At 50.7% G+C, this 21,109-nt stretch overlaps 1 protein-coding gene across 20 annotated transcripts in view; it reads left to right on the forward strand.

The window, feature by feature from the left end:
• IKZF1 (IKAROS family zinc finger 1) overlaps positions 1–21,109 on the forward strand; it is a 101,201-nt gene that overhangs the window by 70,714 nt on the left and 9,378 nt on the right. For 8 of the 20 annotated variants that reach the window (XM_047850958.1, XM_047850955.1, XM_047850953.1 and 5 more), the window contains 4 exons: positions 2,098–2,358; positions 8,752–8,919; positions 12,619–12,744; positions 17,269–17,403. In XM_047850958.1, coding sequence (XP_047706914.1) covers positions 2,098–2,358; positions 8,752–8,919; positions 12,619–12,744; positions 17,269–17,403 — 690 coding nt within the window. Of the gene's footprint in view, positions 1–2,097; positions 2,359–8,751; positions 8,920–10,212; positions 11,617–12,618; positions 12,745–17,268; positions 17,404–21,109 lie in introns of those variants that run through there. The other 12 variants (XM_047850951.1, XM_047850960.1, XM_047850961.1 and 9 more) reach the window with 10 other exon arrangements.

Raw genomic sequence — 21,109 nt, forward strand, 5'->3', positions numbered from 1 at the left:
GGGATCTGATCAGAGGAGATACTCCCTCGCTCCTGGGATCTCAAAATCCACAATGAGGGCTCGGGCCCACGTTCCATCTAATTTGTTCCATGTATTCATTTGTGTCCCCAGAGAGCTAATGGGAAAATCTTGGTGGTCTGGCAGTTTAGGGATGTGGGTGCTGGAGGCAGGCCACCTGTAGTACCTCCCAGGTCTCCCACTTGCTAGCTGTGTGACCTTCCCAAGCTGTTCAGCCTCTCTGTGCCTGGGTTTCTTCAACTGTGAAATAGGAGAGTAGCATTACCTCCCCTTACTGGGTCACTGTGAGGGCTAACTACTCAGAGCGAGTGATGCGCTGTGTGCCCGGCACAAAGGAAGTGTCACAGATACTACTGGGGTGAGCCGTCCACAGACAGCTCTGTGGAGAACGTGCTTCCCACTTGTCACACCCAGTCCCCATCCTAAGCCGACTTCTCCTGGGCTTACCACTGACGAGAGTCCTCCCAGCGCCCCCAGCGGGCCAGTGCTGATCGTTCTGGCTTTGACGGATGAGGAAAGCAAGGCACAGAGAAGGTGTGCGACTCGCCCAAGGTCCCAGCACTCCCAATGAGTGGGGTGGAGCTGACGTTCCCAGCCAGGAATGTTGACCTCAGAGTCCGGGCTCTCGATTTATTCGCAGTGGTCACTGAATAAAATGAACCTGGTGTGTTATGAATTAGGTTGATTATTTGAAACCACGGTCTCAGACCTGACTGTACGTTGGAAACTCCAGGAGGGCTCATGAGAACAGAGTGCTGGTCCAACCCCAGAGTTTCTAGCTCAGCGTGTCTGGGGTGGACCAGAGAATTTGCTCTTCTGACAAGTTCTCGCTGATGCTGATGGTCCAAGGACCACGCCTGGAGACCCAGTGATTCTAAACATCGATCAAAGATTTCATAGCACTGACTACCATCTATCTGTGCCATTGTTTCTTGTACTTGGCCGAATTGACCTACCTGCTCTTATTAACCTATAGAGACCATGATGGAGACGCTAGCTTTCAGGGTCACTGCGGTTTCTCCCACTGATTACGGTGATGGACTTACCATCAACAGCCTTCATCATCACGCTGTGTTTCCCAAGATGACAAACGAGATGCCTCTGATTTTCTTTACCAAGAAAAACGTGTGAATGACAGAAATCACCACCCTAAATGTGACTTAGAGGGATCACTACTACAGAGTAAACAACGGTCAGGGCGTTGGTTAATATGAGACCTTCACCCTCACGCAGGGCACTCCCTTTGAAAGGCCAATGAGATCTGCCACTTTTACAAACGACTTGACCCTTCAGCCACCTGGAGACACGTGCCACATGGTGGCGCTACTCTAGGGCACAGGTTTTATTATCAAGAACCCTAAGGAGTTAGAACGATCACGTGCCAAAGAAAGAAAACCAGTTGAGAACTCCTTCGGGCATCCGTGGCCAGAAATAGCGTGGGTTTACTGAGCCTTGTCCCAGAGTTTATGAACACGAGAAACACGGAAAGATGGCGTCCTTAAGTAGAACGAGGTTCTCAGCCTTGATAACCATTTAGGAGGGACTTTGCTCAGCCCGGAGGCACATCACATGACCAGTTCTTGCCCGCCCACCCAGCACAGGAGGCATGTCACATGACCAGCGCCCCTCCCCCCAGCACTGGAGGCATCTCACGTGGCCAGTCTGACCCAGCCCCCCCCCCTCCCCCGGAGGTATGTCGCCTGACTGGTTCTGTGCCTGCCCCCAGCGGGCGGCATATCACATGGCCAGCTCTTCCCCGCCCCTACCCACCCCACGGGAGATGCATCACGTGACCAATTCGCCCTACCCCCATCCCTGGCCTGCCCAACCCGGGAGGCGTATCACGTGACTGTGACAGGTTCTCCCCCTCCCCACCCACCCGTGGGCCCAGTGGGTTCCCCCAGAGCCCCAGGCGAGCTGGACGTGACCCCAGCCCTGGGCTGTCCCCGGGGTCCAGGCTGCCGAGAACCTTCGAGAACCTTCTCCACTTGCAAGTGGTGTCTTTTTTGTTGCTGTGTTGTTTTTGTCTTGTTTTGTTTTTGCGATGACACTGAGTGGCCCCTGTATTGTTTCTTTCAGCCGGTAATGTTAAAGTAGAGGCTCAGAGTGATGAAGAGAATGGGCGGGCCTGTGAAGTGAATGGGGAAGAATGTGCGGAGGATTTACGAGTGCTTGATGCCGCGGGAGAGAAAATGAATGGCCCCCACAGTGGCCAAGGCAGCAGAGCTCTGTCAGGAGCTGGAGGCATTCGACTTCCTAACGGCAAACTAAAGTGTGATGTCTGTGGGATAATTTGCATCGGCCCCAATGTGCTCATGGTCCACAAAAGAAGCCACACTGGTAAGGCCTGGCGTAGTCCCTCCTTCGGTGGCCCGGAAAGGTCCGCGGGGTGTGGCAGGAGGCATCTGCCCTTTCGCGGCTGAGTGTTCGGAACCCGTCTCCCGAGCGTAGTGTTGTTTTTCTGCAGCCACCTCGAAACGTGCACCAATTCTGACCTATACGCAGGGGGAGCGTTCCCGGCCTGGAAAGTTCTGTCTGGGGCCCAAGGTCCCACCGCTAAGCCAAGTAGCGGGCGCTGTGCTGTTAGGGGGCTCCTGTCAGATGAGCTCACCCTTCATACAAGATGGAACAAAACCCAAAGAGATCGACCCGCTGAAATCTACTCCTCGGAGGTTCCCCCGAGAAACCACGAGTAAAAATTGCATTTTTTTTTTAACAAAGATGCCTCCTAGAACTACTGTTATTTATTTACTTATTAAGGTTTCTTTATTTTGAGAGAGCATGAGAACAGGGGAGGGGCGGAGAGAGAGAGAGAATCCCAAGCAGGGTCTGTGCTGACAGAGCCTGACGTGAGGCTTGAACTCATGAACCGTGAGATCCTGACCTGAGCTGAAATCCAGGAGTCAGCTGCTTAACCAGCTGAGCCTCCCGGGGTGCCCCAAAATGTGCATTTCTTAAATTCAAACTCACAGAGCTTGGTTTTTAGAAACGCGAGGAAGTTACGGAGAAACTGCAGGAGACAGTCTTTCACAGAGTTCAGACTGGTTCTCGGGCAGCCTTATCCGCCAGCAGGTGAGCCCGAGAACAACAATGGTCCATTGCCCCGAGTTTCAATCTCCAATTGGTAAAGAACTTCCTGTCGAAGCTTCTGTCTGCTGGAGGCTTTGGAGGCATCAGAGAAGGTGGAATTCGGTGTCCAAAAGTGAGGACGTTGTAGTGTCTGATGGCTGTGCCCAAGGTAACGAGATGTTCTCACACTGGGGAGAGGGGACGTAGTTCTGCCCCCTCCCTATACTCGGTCATGGCAGACGGCCAGCCCCAAGCCTTCCTACCACAACTATGGAGTCACCTCTAATGGCACCAGATGGCCTTGATGGGTCACATGTTCTCTTCCACTACGTGCACGAGGTGTCCTTTGAACTGAAGAGAAATGTTCCTCTTTGGCTGAAAGGCATGCCAAACACCGTAAATTTGCCACCTTGAGTGGTCCCCAAGAGTTTAAACAGAAAACATAGGAACCCAGGGTCCTTGCTGTCCAGGGGTTGGCGTTGGTGGGTCGCCATAAAGCCAGCCATCGGTCACCACACTCCACAAGAGGAGGAGAAGGAAACACTTGAAATGCTTGCTTGGGAGTCACGTAGGTTTTATCAGACAGCTTAGGGAAGTAGGAAGACGGCTTGCAAATTCCAGCCTTGTGTGAGTCTCAAACGGGTCCAAACCCATAGACGATGATCAGAAATTAAGCGGGAATTCAGAAGAACCGCAGAGCAAAGTAACTGGCTTGGGAGGAAGTGCCGACTTCCGCCCAGTCGTAAGTTTTACGTCTGTATCAGGGCAGCCTCCAAAGTGACGCCTTCTATTTGTAAGACCCCTGGAAAGCCAGAAAAGAGGTTTATTTTCGGTGAACGTTCCTCTTCGATAAAAAAAAAAAAAAAATTGACCTGTGAAATTAAGCAAACTTTGCTTTTCCTAACGCGTCCCTTAATTTTCAAATTATCCGGCGAAATGGACCCCTCCCATCAAGCCCTGAGTCAGGCTTGCGTGAGAGTAGTCAGGCTCTCCCCTTTTGTAATGAGGTGGAAATTAAAGTGAAGGTAGGTTACTCTGTGATAGACACTTAACAGAATACGCCGGGACCCATGTTAATACATTCCTGATGGAGGAAGAGGGCCTCACAAATGAATTACTTTCCTGCTAATTCATGTAAAGCCTGACCGTACAGTGAAAATTTTCTTAAATAAATATTTGATAAATGAATCAAATTCTGGCATACTAAATTGCCGAAATATAATGACTGCCGGCCGCGATAAAAAGAATAATTGCATTTAATGAATAAACCTGCCAAGTCTGGATATGCAGAGGAGCAGCGGCCTTTTCCGCTCCCACAGATAGCGCTGAGCGACCAGGTACATCCCAGCCACGCTTCCCTCATGGAGGGAGTACGTTCCAGAGGTAGGGACAGAGAGACACCACCGATGTTATGGTTCCTGGCTTGGCTTTTACTAAACAAACGACCAGACTGAAACAGTAAGCCCGTGGATTGTCTTCACAGTGTATTCCCACCCCCGTAAATGTGAGGGTCACAGGGAGTTCCAGAAACACACTGGCCAAACTAGGTTTCAGTACGTTAGACGTGCTAGAAAGGTGTCCGTTTTCCTGGGATCCGAGCGGAATGACGTTAGAAAAGGCGGGCTGTGCCAGGCCTCCGTCCCAGCCTGAACTCTCCACGTTTCCAGTGCTTCAAGGGCAAGGCTTCTCAAACTCTGGGGCCATGTAATCACTGGGAGATCACGCCAAGATGCAGACCCTGGGGCACACCGCAGAGGACGCGTGGGGTGCTGGAGCCCAGACCCGGCGCATCCGTGGGCGGCAGGACGTGCGGCCAGGAGCACACCGTCAGCCTTGCCACTTCAGACGGCTCTTCACGCGGGAGCCCGGGCCCAACCTGCTGATTTCCGCCCGGAAGCCAAGGCCTGCACCTGCCCACGGCCAGGCGAGCCAGGCGCACCAGAGTTCCCTTGCCCGATAAACGGCAGCCCCCAGGGGCAGTCTCCCCGCCCTGCGCCCCATAGCGCCACCTCGGTGAGGGGCTGTTCGTGCCATTGTCTGAACTGTTGGCTGACCCGACCACTTCCTTCCCTAGTGTTGCTGCTCGGTTTCTGTATGTTAACTGCATCGTAATAGCATCGCCTTCCCCGCCAACACCTTAGGGCGAATGTGAGAATCACAGGGGAGAGTGCTGTGAAAGAGGCATGCCGGGCAGGGGAAACCCCGCCATGCAAATATTCAGCGTTATTATTCTAAATGATGGGAGCTTTAACAATAAAGAAAAGCATCAGAGTTATGGTTACGGGTACGGTCTCGGGCCTACTCTGCTCCCATCTGTAAAACAAAAACGCTCAGTGCATCAGCAGCAAATTACGATCTGCTCCAAGGTACGGTTGCAGTCGGCATGTGTTCATTCTTGCAGCCCAGGTGTATATTTTTTAATCTACCTACATTTTTTTTAATGCTTATTTTTGAGAGAGAGAGAGAGAGTGCACGAGTGGGGAAGGGGCAGAGAGAGAGAGGGAGACACAGAATCTGAAGCAGGCTCCAGGCTCTGAGCTGTCAGCACAGAGCCGGACGAGGGGGCTCGAACTCACAAACCAGGAGATCATGACCTGAGCCGATGTCAGATGCTTTACTGACTGAGCCCCCAGGCGCCCCTAATCTACCTTCTTCTGGTAGACCCTCTTAAATTTTGATGGAAGCATCCGTGAAGACTTTGTTTTTTACCCATTAAGTTGTACAAAAGGTCTCAAACATCCTTTTTAAAAAAAAAAAACACTTAAAATTTTCAATGTTTATTTCTTTTGAGAGAATGCAAAGGGGAGAGGGGCAGAAGGAGAGAGAGAATCCCAAGTAAATCCCAGGCTGTGAGCACAGAGCCCAACGTGGGGCTCAATCCCACGAGCCCTGAGATCACGAGCTGAGCCGAAATCAAGAGTCAGGCACTTAACCGTCTGAGCCACCCAGGCTCCCGGGGGGCTCAAACATTCTTCCAGAGAGTCCCTAAAGTGGCACATCTGCACAGTCACTGAGATGAACTTAATTTTTGAGTTCAGGAGAATAAAGTCTTGATCCCACTACATAAAAGACATCCAGCCCTGGGACCCTTGATCTCACTTAGCTACGCCACACGAACGAAGGACCCACAGGAGGCAAGCAGCTGACAGCGGCGAACAGAGAGACACAAATAACGTGCACCGCGGTCTGCCGTCCAGCAGCGGGGCAGTGCCCCCCTTCCTGTTAGCAGCTCCAAAGGGAAACTGCCTTGAGTTGAACACTGTGTTGTCACTTCGGAGAACGCTCCCTCCGAGTCTCCATGCCCCGCGTTACATATTCATGCTGGCCCAGGCAATCAGAAACAAATAGATTTCCAAGGAAAGCCGGCCAGCGGGATTAAGACGCCAGGCTCAGCAAGAGACGCGAGAACCACTGACTCACATTAGAAGACAGATTTCACTCTTGAAGAAACGGCCGCCTTTCTTTCCTTCCCGCCCTGTTCTGCAGAAGGGGGCTGGAGGGCGGGGAGGGGAACATGGCTTTAATGACCTGCCCCTCCTATGTCCACCACAGGATCCCCCAGCCTCATCGGCATGGAGGGGGTACCTCACACAGCTGGCTAGCTTTGGGTCATGCCAGGACACATCCCCGCCACCAGGAAGAGTCCTCCACCCTTATTAGAAGCAGTTTCGTGGCGAGAGCATTCCTTACTGACTGCCTTTCCGGAATGTCCAGCTGAAGGTGCACCCTGACGTAACCCGCTCCACCCTGCCGGGTCTCCGGCCCCCAGGGACCACTGACTCCTCTTTTCCCTTGCACCTGCTCGGAGTTAAAATATCTACATTCATGCACGTGGGTGACGACGGCCCAGAAGTGTTTCTGATAGATCATCAGATGCTCCTGGACGCTTCTCAGGGTCACCTGGCCACCAGCTCTTGGAATCTTCTGACCCAGTGCGGACTTGTATCTCAGGGATTTCCTTCATTCTTGCTGGTTGGTTTTACTGTAACCTTCTCACCTGCTTGACTTTCAACCCTCTTTGCCCAGCCAAGTGCGACCCAGATACAGATTTGGGGAAATAGCGAATACGCCCTGTTTGGTAGCAGCATTCCCCCCCCACCCCCAGCCTGCAATGAAAAATCACACGTTAGTTTCATTTTTTGGACTAGCACATCCGCCCGCCCTGCCTGAAAACAAAAGCAATAACCATCATGACATCCAGGTGCCCGTGTAAACTTTTACACCGAAGCTGGTGGCGATTTTCATAGGACCGGACATGCTTCTACTTTGGTCAGAGTTCTGTCTCGTTCACCCAAACCACATCAATCATTTGGGAACATTGTTAAAGACGCATTTTCGCACGGTCTTTTTTCCTAAGAAAAAAAAAAGAAACCCGTTACCAGGAAGTGTTTTTTTTTTTTTTTTTCATGGTATCTCAACACCAGATACTGTGGTCGCATAGAGCTCTTCTAAAAAAAAAAAAAAAAAAAAAAAAAAAAAAAGGAAAAGAAAAGAAAAAGCAGTTGTTTCCAAAAGAGCTTTAATGTGTGCTTAAGCCTGACAGGTATATTCTTCTTCTAACACGAGAACGAAGCAAGATGGTCACCAGCTCGGAGCGGGAGAGAGTCCGAGCCCCAGGACTGCTCAGTAGCCTGTTTCTTTCCCACAGATGCCCGCGTGTGTCCCTCTGTGGGGTCCCCCCGCATACAGTCAGGCACTGCCACATCCAGCAGAGGGTCCCACACTTTCTTGGCCACCACTCCAGCTGTAACATCCCCAGAATTCCTAATAGCAAGTCATGTGCATCTCTTAGAATAGTTGTACTGAAAATACAACTTATCTTCTGTGCATAGAGGCCAGCGAGAGCTTCACGGGTTCAGGATTTGGGGAGGAAAGCAAAAAAGGAAAAAGCCAGAGACCTCCATGTGGCCCTGGCTTGGATGCCCTACCATTTGGGGGGGGGGGGGGATTAGGGACTTGTCTTTGGACTTCTCTTTCTTAACTTATTTTATTCAATCTTTCTCCTTCTCTCTCTCTCTCTCTCTCAGCCTCACACTCTCTCTGTCTGTCTCCTTCCTGATTTGCCTGCGTAGGGACAGACAGGTAATGGAGAAGAAATTGAAAGGGAAAATACAGGGAAAATGTAAATGAAAAGAACTTATTATAACAGTTATAATGAAGTGCCTTTCATTTAAATATAAGAATGTAACGCTGAAATGAACTTGTGATCCTGAAATGCATTTTTAATGAGTTTCCTTTTTATTTTGCTTGCTTCAGTGGCATATTTTAAAGACCCTTTGAAAAAAGCCACATTAAAAACCCCACCAAATGCCACAACACGCAAAATTGGATATTGGTTTATTCCAAAACTGCTGATCAGGAAGAGTGGCTCTTCATCACAAAATGTTGCAGTCACTTTATTTAAATGAGTTTGAATTTGCATTGTGATGTGCCATTCTGATTTAGGGAAAAAAAATTAGATTTTCAGATCAAATTGACCCAACCAGTGAAGCGTTAAGGAACTGGCAGGTTTAGTCTGAAAGCCTCGTGTTCTATCAAACCTGCAGCGGGTGGAAGTCACCGGGCCCCCGTGGGAAGCAACTTCCTCGCGGGTCCTGCACCTGTCCCCGCGCGCGCGCGCGCGCGCAGAGTTTTGTTCTCACCGATCCCCTCTCCTCCTCCCAGGCGAGCGGCCTTTCCAGTGCAACCAGTGCGGGGCTTCGTTCACGCAGAAGGGCAACCTGCTTCGGCACATCAAGCTGCACTCTGGGGAGAAGCCCTTTAAGTGTCATCTCTGCAATTACGCGTGCCGCCGACGGGACGCCCTCACTGGCCACCTGAGGACGCACTCCGGTAGGTCCACTGGGCGCGTGTGTGTGCGCACGCGCGCGCCGGAGCGCCCCCTGCAGGCCGGCCCGGCCCGGGGGAACACCCCCTCACACCCCGGGCATCCATGCCCCGGTCCCCGCGTTTGACTCCCCACAAAACCAGATGATGTGGGTGGGAAATGACACGCGCGCGCGCACAGAAGTCCCAATTTACAGAGAGTGTTTCGACAGGTAAGTGAGGCTTTTCTAAGCGGCTTTGCCAGCCGTGTGCTTTCCACGGGGCGCGCGGGTCGTGTCCCCAAAGTTCCCAAGTGCATGTCTTTATCGAAATTGCGAAGTCGCTCGTATTACTGCTTTACGCAGAGCGGCGGTCACGGGCATAGTTACTTTGCAAAGCTGAGCGATGACGCGAGAAGGGCCTACCGCTCTCTGTCCTGGTTGGGGACACGCCTGTCCCCCCGCTCCCCAGGGAGACACTGCCCTGAGTGAGCCCGACTGTGTAACACGTGCCAGGAGCCAGTCACGCCTCAGCTAAGAGGCCACTTGGGGGAGGAAGAGGCTTCAGACCAGCTCCCTCCAGACCTCGCCAGGGCCACACTGTCCCCATTGGTAGGGATGCTGCCTCCTGGGGAAGATCTGCCTATAGTCGGGGCTGTCTCCTCCCAGGTGTGAGGAGTGTAGTTAATAGTGAGGCTTTAGTGGCCTCTCCTTGTGCTCCGTTCTGTGGCCCGTGAGTATGTACTGAGCGCCCAGGGATGTCACTCTCTGTGGGGGAGGCAGGTGGGCAGTAGCGAAGCACCAACGTGCTGCAAGTGTGGTGACGCCAGCCTCTGAGGGGACGGTGGGAGCGCAGGGAGAGGACGGCCGGTCTCCAGGGCAGGGCGGGAGGTTTCAGGAGAGACTTCCAATAGAAGGAGGGGCTAGAGTCCACAGTGGAAGGTGAGTTTCTAAGGTTTACCTTCAGACACATTGCACACGAACGCATCAATCGTAAGTGACCCTAGAAGGGGGTGCGGGCCACATTTTAGCCAGCGTTTCGTAGTCTTTCTGCTGGGGGGGGGGGAGCGGCGGGTACCTGCAGCAGCTCACCAGGAGGCGAAGCAAGTGGTCACAGGGGCCCTGGGACTGCCGGTTCCCTTTTGGGGTCCACACATGACACCTCCTCTCCATGCCAATCCCCCAAATGTTCTTTAATTAGAAAACTTAAAATCTTCCAAGAGAGGAGCTGTACAAAACTGAGGTCAGCAGGGGGTGATGGTGGGGCCGAAGCCACCCATTCCCCCCAGGGGGGCCTGGAACCTACGGGAGGGGCAGGGAGGGCTGTGCTGCAGGGGACAGGGGGAACAGATGGCCCACCCCAAACGGGAGGACAGGAGGGCGACAGTGAGTGTTCTTCAGTGTTCACCTGTGTCAATAATGAGGAGCCCGTGTGCTGCCCGCCCCCCCCCCCCGCCCCCCGCCAAGAAAGGAAGGTGTGCAGGGAAATGATAAGGTTTCGGATGTGACGAGCAGACCGTCTGGGTGGTCTAGGGCAGAGGCACTTGGCATCCGTCATCCGTGCAGGTCAAGTGGACATCAGCACGGTTGCCAACAGTACCCCATTGAGGCGGTAGGAACCACGACCCCACGTAGGTGGAAGACACCAAGACTCATCCTCAGGCGATGCCAACCGTGTCCTCATAATCCCCAGTTACTCTGATTGGCAGCCGAAATCTCGCCTGCACGACAGTCCTTGAACCTTGAAGTGATGCCTCTCTCTTTTCTTTCCTTCCTACTGTCAAGTCTGGAGCATCCAATGCAGTACTTTAGGCCACTCTGTTTCCATGCCCGCTGACATCCTTCAAGGCATGACGGTCCCCTGCTCTAAGCACGGCCAGTTACTTGAGTAATTATGCAGGAGCGTGGTAGACTTTGGACAGCTTGTTTCTATCACGGATGCCCTGATGAGCAAGTAGGTAATACGATACCATTGACCCAGGGCTGCTGGTGACTCCGCCACCTGAGGGAGCCACACAGCTCTCGGAAAAGACGCTGATGGAGGCTCCATAAGAGGACTTCACTAGAATAAAATGAAGACTTCGTTCTTCATCTGCAAACCCAAATGGGGCCACATTCTATTCCATTGTGAAGTGGCCCACTGCCTCCCTCCCAACTCCACTGAAACCGTGATCCATCTCACAGTTTTCTCTGGCAGCTGGTGGTGGCTTGAGGTTCCAAAGGCCAACGACACATCAGTTGGCGAGATGTGACTATAGCTTTGTCCCAGACTGACACAGGGTGGGGCGGTCTGGCAGGGTAGGGGAGGCCCTTCCTTCCTCACCGCCTTCTTTGGAAGTCACAAGCCAAGCTAGAGACTTTCTTCCCTTCAGAATCTTGGGCTGTGCTTCAAGGTGTATTTTAGGCAACACTGTGCATTTCCAGGTTACTTCCCCGGTGTTAGGGACGCGATGCTTTCTACAGGTAGGGATGGATCCCTTCCTTCCTCTGTGAAATGCTCCAAAGGTCAAATTTTACATTTCGTCTTAGTCTTCTCTAACCATTGCTTCTGTTCACCTAAGGAAGAGATGGAACCAGTACAAGCTTTGGTTGAACCATTTTACCAAGCATTCTGATTTGGATGGTGTTGATTTTTATATAATACATTCAGATATGTGAAATCTAACAACATGAGAAGGAAGTAGGAGAAGATTCTGGTCTTCGGATGGAAATTTACATTCCTTACGTAAATAAAGATACTTTACTTATCTCATCTCTTAAAGCGCTGTCTATGAAAGTCATTAAGCTTGGGCACGATATGAGTTTGTTGGCGTGAGTCTTCTTTCCCTAAAATACCGCTCCATAAAGTTTGGGAGGAACTAACCTCATTATAGATACTGCACTGCCTAAAGCAGTGGCCACTAGCCATATGTGGCATTTAAATTTAAGTTTCGTCAATTAAACTTAAACGAAATCAAAACTTCAGTCCTCGGTGACAGTAGCCAAACTCTGCATGCTCAGTGGTTCACGGGTGGCCACCATATTGAACAGTACAATGACTATCGCATTGGACGTCACAGATGAAGAACACATCCATCGTCATAGTGAGTTTTGTCGGTCAGGGCTGATCCAGAGACCACCCCATCCTTAAGCTTTTGGGGAGAACACAGAGCTTTTTGAAGCTAGAACAGGAAAATACATTTTGGAAACAAATGCTCATTTCATTAACGCATCACTATCCGCTGTGGTACCTTCGAGACCTCAAGTTATCCAGTTTAGCATCCTGGGAACTGAATGCACTTTGGGTGCATTTAGATCTGTCACCAGTGTCTTGCCAGACCTGGCCCGCAGCGTAGACATGGACGAGTCTGACTTTAGAGGAGCGTCTGTGTATCCTCCAGGCAACCGGGGACATCCCTCACGTCTCCGCCCACGTGGTGCCCATGCGATCACACGGTGATGGCCCATTTCCTCCAGTTAAAGAACAGTGATTTCAGTAGAAGAGAATTTGGGAGTTAGGACAGTGGGCAAATTAAGGTGAAACCAGAGTCACACGAGTTCTTGGTACATTCAGCGAAACCCCTGGGCATCCCTATTTTTAAATTCGGCAATTTTGACTGAGTCCACTTTAGCTCTCAAGAGGGGAGGGGTTCTTTGCCTTTTTCGGTAATGATTGTATTGCATGAATTCCCATCACACCAAGGCCAGTATTTAATTGGGGTCTTGAACTCGATTGTGTTTTCTGCAGTTGGTAAACCTCACAAATGTGGATATTGTGGCCGAAGCTATAAACAGCGAAGCTCTTTAGAGGAACATAAAGAGCGTTGCCACAACTACTTGCAAAGCATGGGCCTTCCAGGCACGCTGTACCCAGGTAAGCGCTGGCTCACCCTCCCGGCACGCAGCGAAGAAGGGCCCCGGGCACACAGCGCCGGGTGCACAACCCAGGCGTGCGAGCCGCCACCGCCCCGACCGAGGGACGTTTTTGGCAGAAGCACTCTGTGCTTCCCGACTTTTGAAGCCCTCATCTCACCAGAGAGAGCCTGACCTTGAACCCCTCCCTCTTGAAAGCTGGGGAAGTGTCTGAGAGAATAGTGACCCCAGAAACTTTGCCGGGGGTGGGGGGCGGGCGGTTCTTGGTTTGGGGAATTTTTTTTTTAACTAAACCAGGAGTATCGATTGCTTCTTTGTGCTTAGTCCTCAAAATAAGATGTGAAATCTTGTCTTAAAAACTCTTCTTTTCACGAAGTTGATCGAATGAAAGCTTTCAGGCTGGGTTTTCGTTCATCCATTTCGGCACCTGTCTGGAGTGAGTGAGCTCCTTGGCAAAACCCTGACAGTCGAGAGGGTTGCGGCTGTCACAGGATTGGAGGAAAGGCTGCTTTTTTCTTATGAGCCTTGGTGCCCGAGGCACCACATCACCCTGTGGCACTTGACTCCGATCTTAGATAATGTAAAGTGAAGGACGCTCACGCTGGTGTCGAAGGAGGCTGAATTTACTCCAAGAGACAGCGCTGTCATAAAAGGCACCTTTCTAACCTTTTAAGACGTAAGAAATGTCTGAATGGTCAATGGAAGCCGACCTCCTTACAAACGCGGTTTATTTGACGCCACCGCTGGAAAAAATCGTCACGGGACCCAGAAGCAGAAGTGAAATTAAGGGTCAAAAGTTTGTTAAATCTCACTCAGCTTTCTGGCTTTAATGAATGGCTCATAAAGGAAATCCACCAGGGAATACTCGGGTCGCTTTTGTGATTTTAAATTTTGTGTGATCGCTTATCGTACTTCTACTGTGGTGAAATACACACAAGACAAAACTTACTCTCTTAACCATGTGAAATGGAGAGTTGAGAGGCATGAGGTATGGGCAAGAGATTCAGATTAAGGACAGGTGAGAACAGGAGAGACAAACAGTCAGAGTGGAATTCTGGGACACCTGGGTGGCTCAGTCGGTTAAGCATCTGACTCTTGATTGCGGCTCAGGTTCATGATCCCAGGGTCATGGGATCGAGCCCCATGTCCGGCTCTGCACTAACAGTGTGAAGCCTGCTTGGGTCTCTCTCTCCTTCTCTCTCTGCCCCTCCCCTGCTCACTCTCTCTCAAAATAAATAAATAAACTTAAAAAATTTTAAAAAATAAATGAACGGAGGCCCAAGAGTCAGATAGTTTGGGCATCAAGGGGCAACGTTTTACGTGGCAGCACCTCTGTGGTTCTGGCACTGCCTGCCTCACCGATTAGCTGTGGATCTGGGGGCTGACCATTGACCTCTCTGGGCGAGCCTTACTCTTGTCACCTGTAAAATGGGGAGATCCCACTGAATTATCATTTAGCTCTCTTCCAAGTCTGGTGTCTGTTTCTAGAAAGGAAAGGTATGGAGGGTTACTGGAGCAGGTGAGACTAGATAGGAAAATCCTAATAATCATGTACTAGTCACCAGTTTGTGGCCAACCCCCAAGATGGCGTCTACAGGTTCAGAGATGATGGCGCTCCTTTAGAATAAAATTTAAACTTTGTTTAGACGTTGTATTTTCCTGCCAAAAATAAATTAACGGGCCTTGGAAGTAAGGGCCACAGTGCCCTGCTTTGCCGAGAAGGAGGACACATGAAGAAGCATCCTGGCTCCGTAGGTCAAATGAGAGACCGGTGACAATGGGTTTTATGGATTTTGTGCGTATCCTTTACGTAAATCTGGATGTGAGCCCTTATGTTTGCCCATTTAATGAAAAACACCATTTCTGAGGTAAAAAAAAAAAATTGCACATCCAGCCATCATAACCAATTTGAAATGTATGTTTCCAGAATGGACGGATCCATGTTCAAATAAGCCATTTGTCGACCCAACAGATATTTGCTGCAATTTATTATCTACAGTACTGACCTGTTTGAATACAGTGACCTGAATGTCCCTCTAGAGCCATACACATGGAGTCGAGAAGACAGAATGAACAGGAGACACAGACAGAGCGCATTGGTTTTCTCCGCTATTTTATTACCGAAGAAACACGCTGGGAGATTACAGCGGGCTGCTCCTGGCGGTCCCTGAGACCTGGGCTCAAGTTGCATCTCTGTACCTGGGTTTGAATGCGACCCTGGGCTCTCAAGTAGGAGTGCTAATTCCTGCCCGGCCAACCTGGCAGAAATGAGGGCAGAGAATGCAGACACGTGTCACCCACGGGCTGTCCATGTCAGTGAGCCTGTGTGTCAGCAATATGTACGTTACCCCATAGGCAGAGTCAACGCAGCCCTGAAATGCCAATCTCTTCCCTTGGGTGATCAGATTATTTGGAATACCACAGTGATGGGTCCTTATGTCCCTGTGTTCAGGAGATAAGAAGGCTTCAGGCATGTGGTGAGCGCTGCCCGGGGGGTGGAAGGTATCCATAAAAGCACTTCAGTCAGAGTCCTGCAAGATGACATCTGGGATCCTGGGGGCAGGCAGTGGGCTGCTGAGGTGTGGGCAGGGGGGGTCTTGGTCACTTTGCTGTGCCAGGGCTGGTCGAACCTGTGCCTTCTGTGTGTCTTTCAAGCCCCATTCTCCCTACAGAGCCGGAGAGCAGCCCCCTCGGTGCTCCCGTGGGCACCCAGACACCCTCTTCCCTCTTCGATCCCCTTAGGTTGGGGCCATTCTTTGGGATTAGGTAAAAACAAAGCCTAGCCCAGCTAGGATGTGGGAGAGTTTAATTTTTCTGAATGTCGCTTTAGTTAGTTAAAGGTTTCTTGGTCATCTGTCACAACTTCCTTTAGGGATGAAGTAAGTTTCTCTCGAGCATTTGGAAGATGATCATTCAGGTACACAGATCGCATTACAAGCTCTTGCAGGGAAATGCCACTGATCTGGGAGTCTGGGACTCCTTTGTCCCTCACTGTGATGACCCCGAGGGTCTCAGGAGGCCCTGTGGCCCTGGGCAGGGAAGACACCCACAGTGCTCTGCTTGGCCGAGAAGGACGGACATGTGGGCAAGCATGTGGGATCCATAGGTCAGATGTGCACGCCCCCTGGAATTGGGCTTCGTGGATTTTGTGTGTATCCTTCACACCAGTCAGGGTGTGGGTTATTATGTTTGCTCATTGAGCAGGAAACACGCATTTCTGATGTTAAAAAATTACATATACCGGCGATAATAACCAATTTGAAATATAGGCTTCCAGAGCGGCCTTCATAATAGCAATGGAGACGTAAAATACTTAGAAATCATCTTAGCAGGTAATGTGCAGGGCATAATGAAGGAAGCTACCACACCGTGCTGAGGCAAGAAAGCAAACGTGGACCACTGGAGAGGGGGAGGGTCAGACACTGCGGGCACGAATCTTCCCGAATCAAGGCGTGGGTCCAACATAAAATTTGGAATATCGTGAAGTGTATCTGGAAATGTAGATGAGAGAATTGGCATGGTTGAAAAAGGAAAAGTAATGTCTCGTGCTGTGTTAAAATGTAGCTATGACGTGGGGCTCTTTGGGAGAATAGATAGAAATCGAGAATAGTAACAGAAGATCCTATAGATCCTGTGATAAATCAGCATGTCATATCTGGGGAAGGAGGAGAGGGAGAAATAGGGCAGTGGGATTTAAGCAGACCATTCAGAAGTGGTGCCAGAGGGATTGGTTAACTGTTTGGAATGTAATTAATTGGCATTTTCAGGTCTTCGTATATTACGATACATTGCAGGGACATGAACGTTCTATCCCCAAAAACCCAACTGTAAAAACTAGAATATAGGCAGACTCTGTAAGAGACAAAGTTGTCTCTTCAACCATGGAAAGAAAGATGGAAATGGAAAAAGTGAAGGTCGGCTAGGAATACTCCCTCCATCAACATTTAGCCCCACAGGGTCTAGCTTTTCCCACAGTTTGCAGGTGTTATTTGATTTCCCAGAGTTTGCTGTGTGTTCAGGGATCAGGAGCTCTGGGTTCTCTCCCCATGTTGCCCAGATTCTCTGTAGCATCTTGGGCGGCCACGTTTCTGCTGCACATCCCTTCGCGGTGCCTGTCGATGGCGTAGGAACCTCAGATCATTTCTAGCTCTGACAGGTAGTGCTTTGATCCTCAGCAGGCTGGTGTCGGGACTGACTGAGTTAGTGGATTTGGGGGCACTGGAAAAGTTAAGAGGACTCGTCCGAGGGACACAGTTGCTTAATCCCATCCAGCTTCTGGTGACAGGGATGGTGTTTGTTCCTTTGGCCTCAGGAGATAACGTACGGCCGGCAGGTGTCATTAGCAGGTGGCCGTGGGCAGCCTCTGTCCCGGCTGAAAGAGCTGCTGGGGAGATTAGCAATAATCCTTGCGAAGGGCCTGGCTCTTGTAGGCGCTTAACAAATGTCAGATTTAATGCTGGATGCGACCGAATCCTTTCATTGTAAGCTTTTCTAAACTGGCCTCTCTAACTGTCTTTGACTTTAGTCATTAAAGAAGAAGCTAATCACAGTGAGATGGCAGAAGATCTGTGCAAGATAGGATCAGAGAGATCCCTCGTGCTGGACAGACTAGCAAGTAACGTCGCCAAACGTAAGAGCTCTATGCCTCAGAAATTTGTTGGTAAGAGTCAAACGTTTGCTGTCTCTTAACGAACAACTATGCGGGTGTTGTCGGCTCAGGTGCAAATTAGTTGAGAGTAGAAGGAAGAAAAAGTAGCTCATTTTTTACAGAGCAAAAAAATTGGTAGGCTTCACGTTTCTTAAATATTTTGGAGTTTTTTCTTTGTTTCATGTTTATTGACATATTTTGAGAGAGAGAGAGCACATGTGGGGGAAGAGCAGAGAGAGAGAGAGGGAGAGAATCCCCAGCAGGCTCTGTGCTGTTGGCCCAACATGGGGCTCGAACTCACAAACTGTGAGATCATGACCTGCGTCGAAACCAAGAAGTTGGACACTCTACTGACTCAGCCACCCCGGTGCCCCTGGAGTTGTTTCTGATAGACTTCTTAAAAATGAATTCCTCTCCTGGCAGTTTTTCCTAGATGTGGTCTTGCAGCCTCCTGGGCACCCAGGAGATCTGCCTGTGGACAGGGTTGGCCGGGTCAGTGTGCTCGGAGCCAAGGACATGGGTCCAGCGTGGCCAGGGGCTCCCCACACAGCCCATTCACCCGCTGCCCGAGCAGCCTCGCTGAACTTCGAAAGCTCATTTTTCACACGAAGTTCATAACACTCCTTGCATGGGCTACTTTGAATCACGTAGCAACTCGGCCCATGAGACGTGTCCAGAGAAGAGGGGGGCACAGCCACGATTGCTGTTCTCACCATTGAATCTCTACCTGTGTCAGGTGCTTTGAGGGATAAAAGGAAGATCAAAGTGTCCCTTTCCTCTAGGACCTTGCTGTTGTGTAGATGATAGATGCACCAGTAACCATCGCCAGGCCTCATGCTGCAGGTGCGGGAAGAATGATAGCTATTTAGGTCGGTTTAAGAGCGGAAGTGCACTAAGCTGGGGGCCCAACCTGGGAGTGTCTGCACACAGCCACGTGTTGATGCTGTCAGCTGGTCACGTTACTTGACCTTGGTTCCATTCGTTGTGTGCCTCACAGGGTTTTGTGGACATTAGTTAACATCATGGATGTGAGAACATTTACAAAGTCTCAATGTGAAACTCAGCTGTTATCATAAGGACAATATAGAAGGAGAATGCTGGGAGAGGTCATGTTCAGGAAAGAGGACCATGGGGGGAGGGTCATGGTCAAGAAGGAAGACCATGGGGGAAGAGTCATGTCCAGGAAGGAGGACCGTGGGGGGAGGGTCATGGTCAGGAAGGAGGAACATGGAGGGAGGGTCATGGTCAAGAAAGAGAACCATGGGGGGAGGGTCATATCCAGGAAAGAGGACCATGGAGGGAGGGTCATGGTCAAGAAGGAAGACCATGGGGGGAGAGTCATGTCCAGGAAGGAGGACCATGGGGGGAGGGTCATGGTCAAGAAGGAGAATCATGGGGGGGGGAGGGTCATGTCCAGGAAAGAGGACCATGGGGGGAGGATCATGGCCAAGAAGGAGGATCATCGGGGGAGGGTCATGGTCAGCAAGGATCATGGTGGGGAGGGTCATGGCCAGGAGGGAGGATCATGGGGGAGGGTCATGGCCGGGAAGGAGGATCATGGGGGAAGGGTCATGGCCAAGAAGGAGGATCGTGGAGGGAGGGTCATGGCCAGGAGGGAGGATCATGGGGGGAGGGTCATGGCCAGGAAAGAGACCATGAGGGGAGGGTCATGGCCAGAAAGGAAGATGATTAATAAAAGCTTCATGCAATTGATAGTGACCTTAATGGAGGAATAGGACTTCAGCACATTGTTCATAGTGGAAGAAGGGGAGAGGATTCTGAACAGACAGATGAAAGCGTAGGGAAATGGTCATGCTGGTGGCTGGGGTGGATGGAAGACACGGGCTGACTGAGGAGCAGGACCTGTTCTGGGCTGATTCACGTACCCTCAGGGAAGCTCTCCCGGAGAGCTCTGGCCACGGAATCAATGGTCTTTGAGAGCTGAGGTGAACAATGCACCCTCAGCTCAGTAGGCGGGAGAGAGCTTTGACATGTTTCATGGGCGCCATACCTTGGAAAATAGAGACCACATATGCAAAGGTTGACTGCACCAGAAGGATGGGGCAGTGGGGACATGGGAGGGAGGGGACAGAGCAGAGAGGAGTCTTGGTGACAGGGGCGTGGGGGCCAGGGCAGGTGGTGGGAGTGGAAGCCGTGAGTCGTGGTGACTCTCTTAGAGGGAGATGCCAGTTATAGAAATGATAAGGCCAGTTTCTGGAAAAAAAAGTTCTGTTTTTGATCTGCTAATTTTCAAGGGCTTTCTGGTGTGGGGGCCACATGGGAGCCTATGTAAAAAGTGTGTGTCGGGGAAGGATGGGGCTAGAATGGGGTTAACGGTTGATGAGGCCTGGGGTTCCAGAGGACAGATGCGACAGCAGGAAGCGGGGAGGACAAAGGAGAGGCCGAGTTCTTGTGGCTTTGATGAGGTTTTCAGAGGCTTGTCATAGGTAGGGGAAAGAAGGATTCAGTTTAAAACACTTTTGCAAACCACTGGCCAGAGATGCCATGTGGGGAGTCACACGAATGTGAGCTCTTAGTCGGGGAGAATGACAGAGACGCTGCATTTCCTGAGCAGAAGGGCAGTGAGGTCCTTGAGCACAGGCTAGGCTGTTGTGGTGGGATTTCAGGTCGCACTGCGCTAGGTGAGAACTCAGCGTTCACAGACAGTGAGCAGTGAGCAGTGTGCAGGGGACAGTGGGCGAGGCAGAGGACAGTGGCCGGGTCACCATGCGGGGAGACGGAGCAAAGAAAGACCCAGTAGCAAGCGTGCCTGAGGATCGTTACTGGTCCCTGACCAGCTGTGTCTGACTTCTCCTTCAGGTTGGGAACCTGGAGAAGTCCCGCTGAGGACTTTGGCAATGAACGTTTGCAACCTGTTTTAGCTTTTGGAGGTTTCAGCCCAAACCAGACTAACCGTGAGCCTCCCCTGCAGCCACCTGGGAGGAGGCCCCAAGTTAGGCATTGTCTTGAGATTTAGATGCTTCCGTGTTTAAAAAAAAAAAAAAAAAAAAAAAAAAAAAAAGCTCTGATCAAGCCCAGCAAAGGTTAGAAAGAAGTCCCCAGAGGGGAGGGGGCACAGAAGCGTGACGGGAACAGTAGGGTAAGGACAGCAGCATGGAGGTTGGAAGGAAGGGCTCAGGAGCAGCTGTGCATGCTGTTATGGGTTTTCCCAAGAAAACCAAGAAATATTGGTGATTCAGCCAACTCAGCATATTTAAAATAACGCCTCCTTTTGCCCCCTAATGCCTACCTTGTCCTCACTTCCATTCAGTGGAATTTTAATCAACCGCTCCTAACTTGTCACAGCTTCTCCATCTCTAAAATTAAAAAAGAAAAGAAAAGAAAAGAAAAGAAAAGAAAAGAAAAGAAAAGAAAAGAAAAGAAAAGAAAAAGATGGGTCTCTAGGGTCCCTCTTAACTTCTAGATGCTGAGTTTATCCTTTATATGAATTCTTGAAGTGTGTAGGAGTGCGGTTCTTATCATTCGTTATCATACACACGGGCCAGTGGTGGTGCAGTCGAAAGACCTCCCGGTTGACATTCAAGAGACCTGGGGACAGGGTCCAGCTCCAGCTGTGACTGGCTGGCAACTTTGAGCACATCCCTGGACTCAGTGTCCCCATCTGTGAAATGGGCGTGACGCCTCCTACCCTGCATCCCTCCCAGTGCCAGTCTGAAGATCAAAAGGGATGATCAGATCCCTTGATCTTTTGATCAAA

This window comes from Prionailurus viverrinus, chromosome A2, assembly GCF_022837055.1.
Source record: "Prionailurus viverrinus isolate Anna chromosome A2, UM_Priviv_1.0, whole genome shotgun sequence".
In the NCBI taxonomy this organism is placed as follows: Eukaryota; Metazoa; Chordata; class Mammalia; order Carnivora; family Felidae; genus Prionailurus; species Prionailurus viverrinus.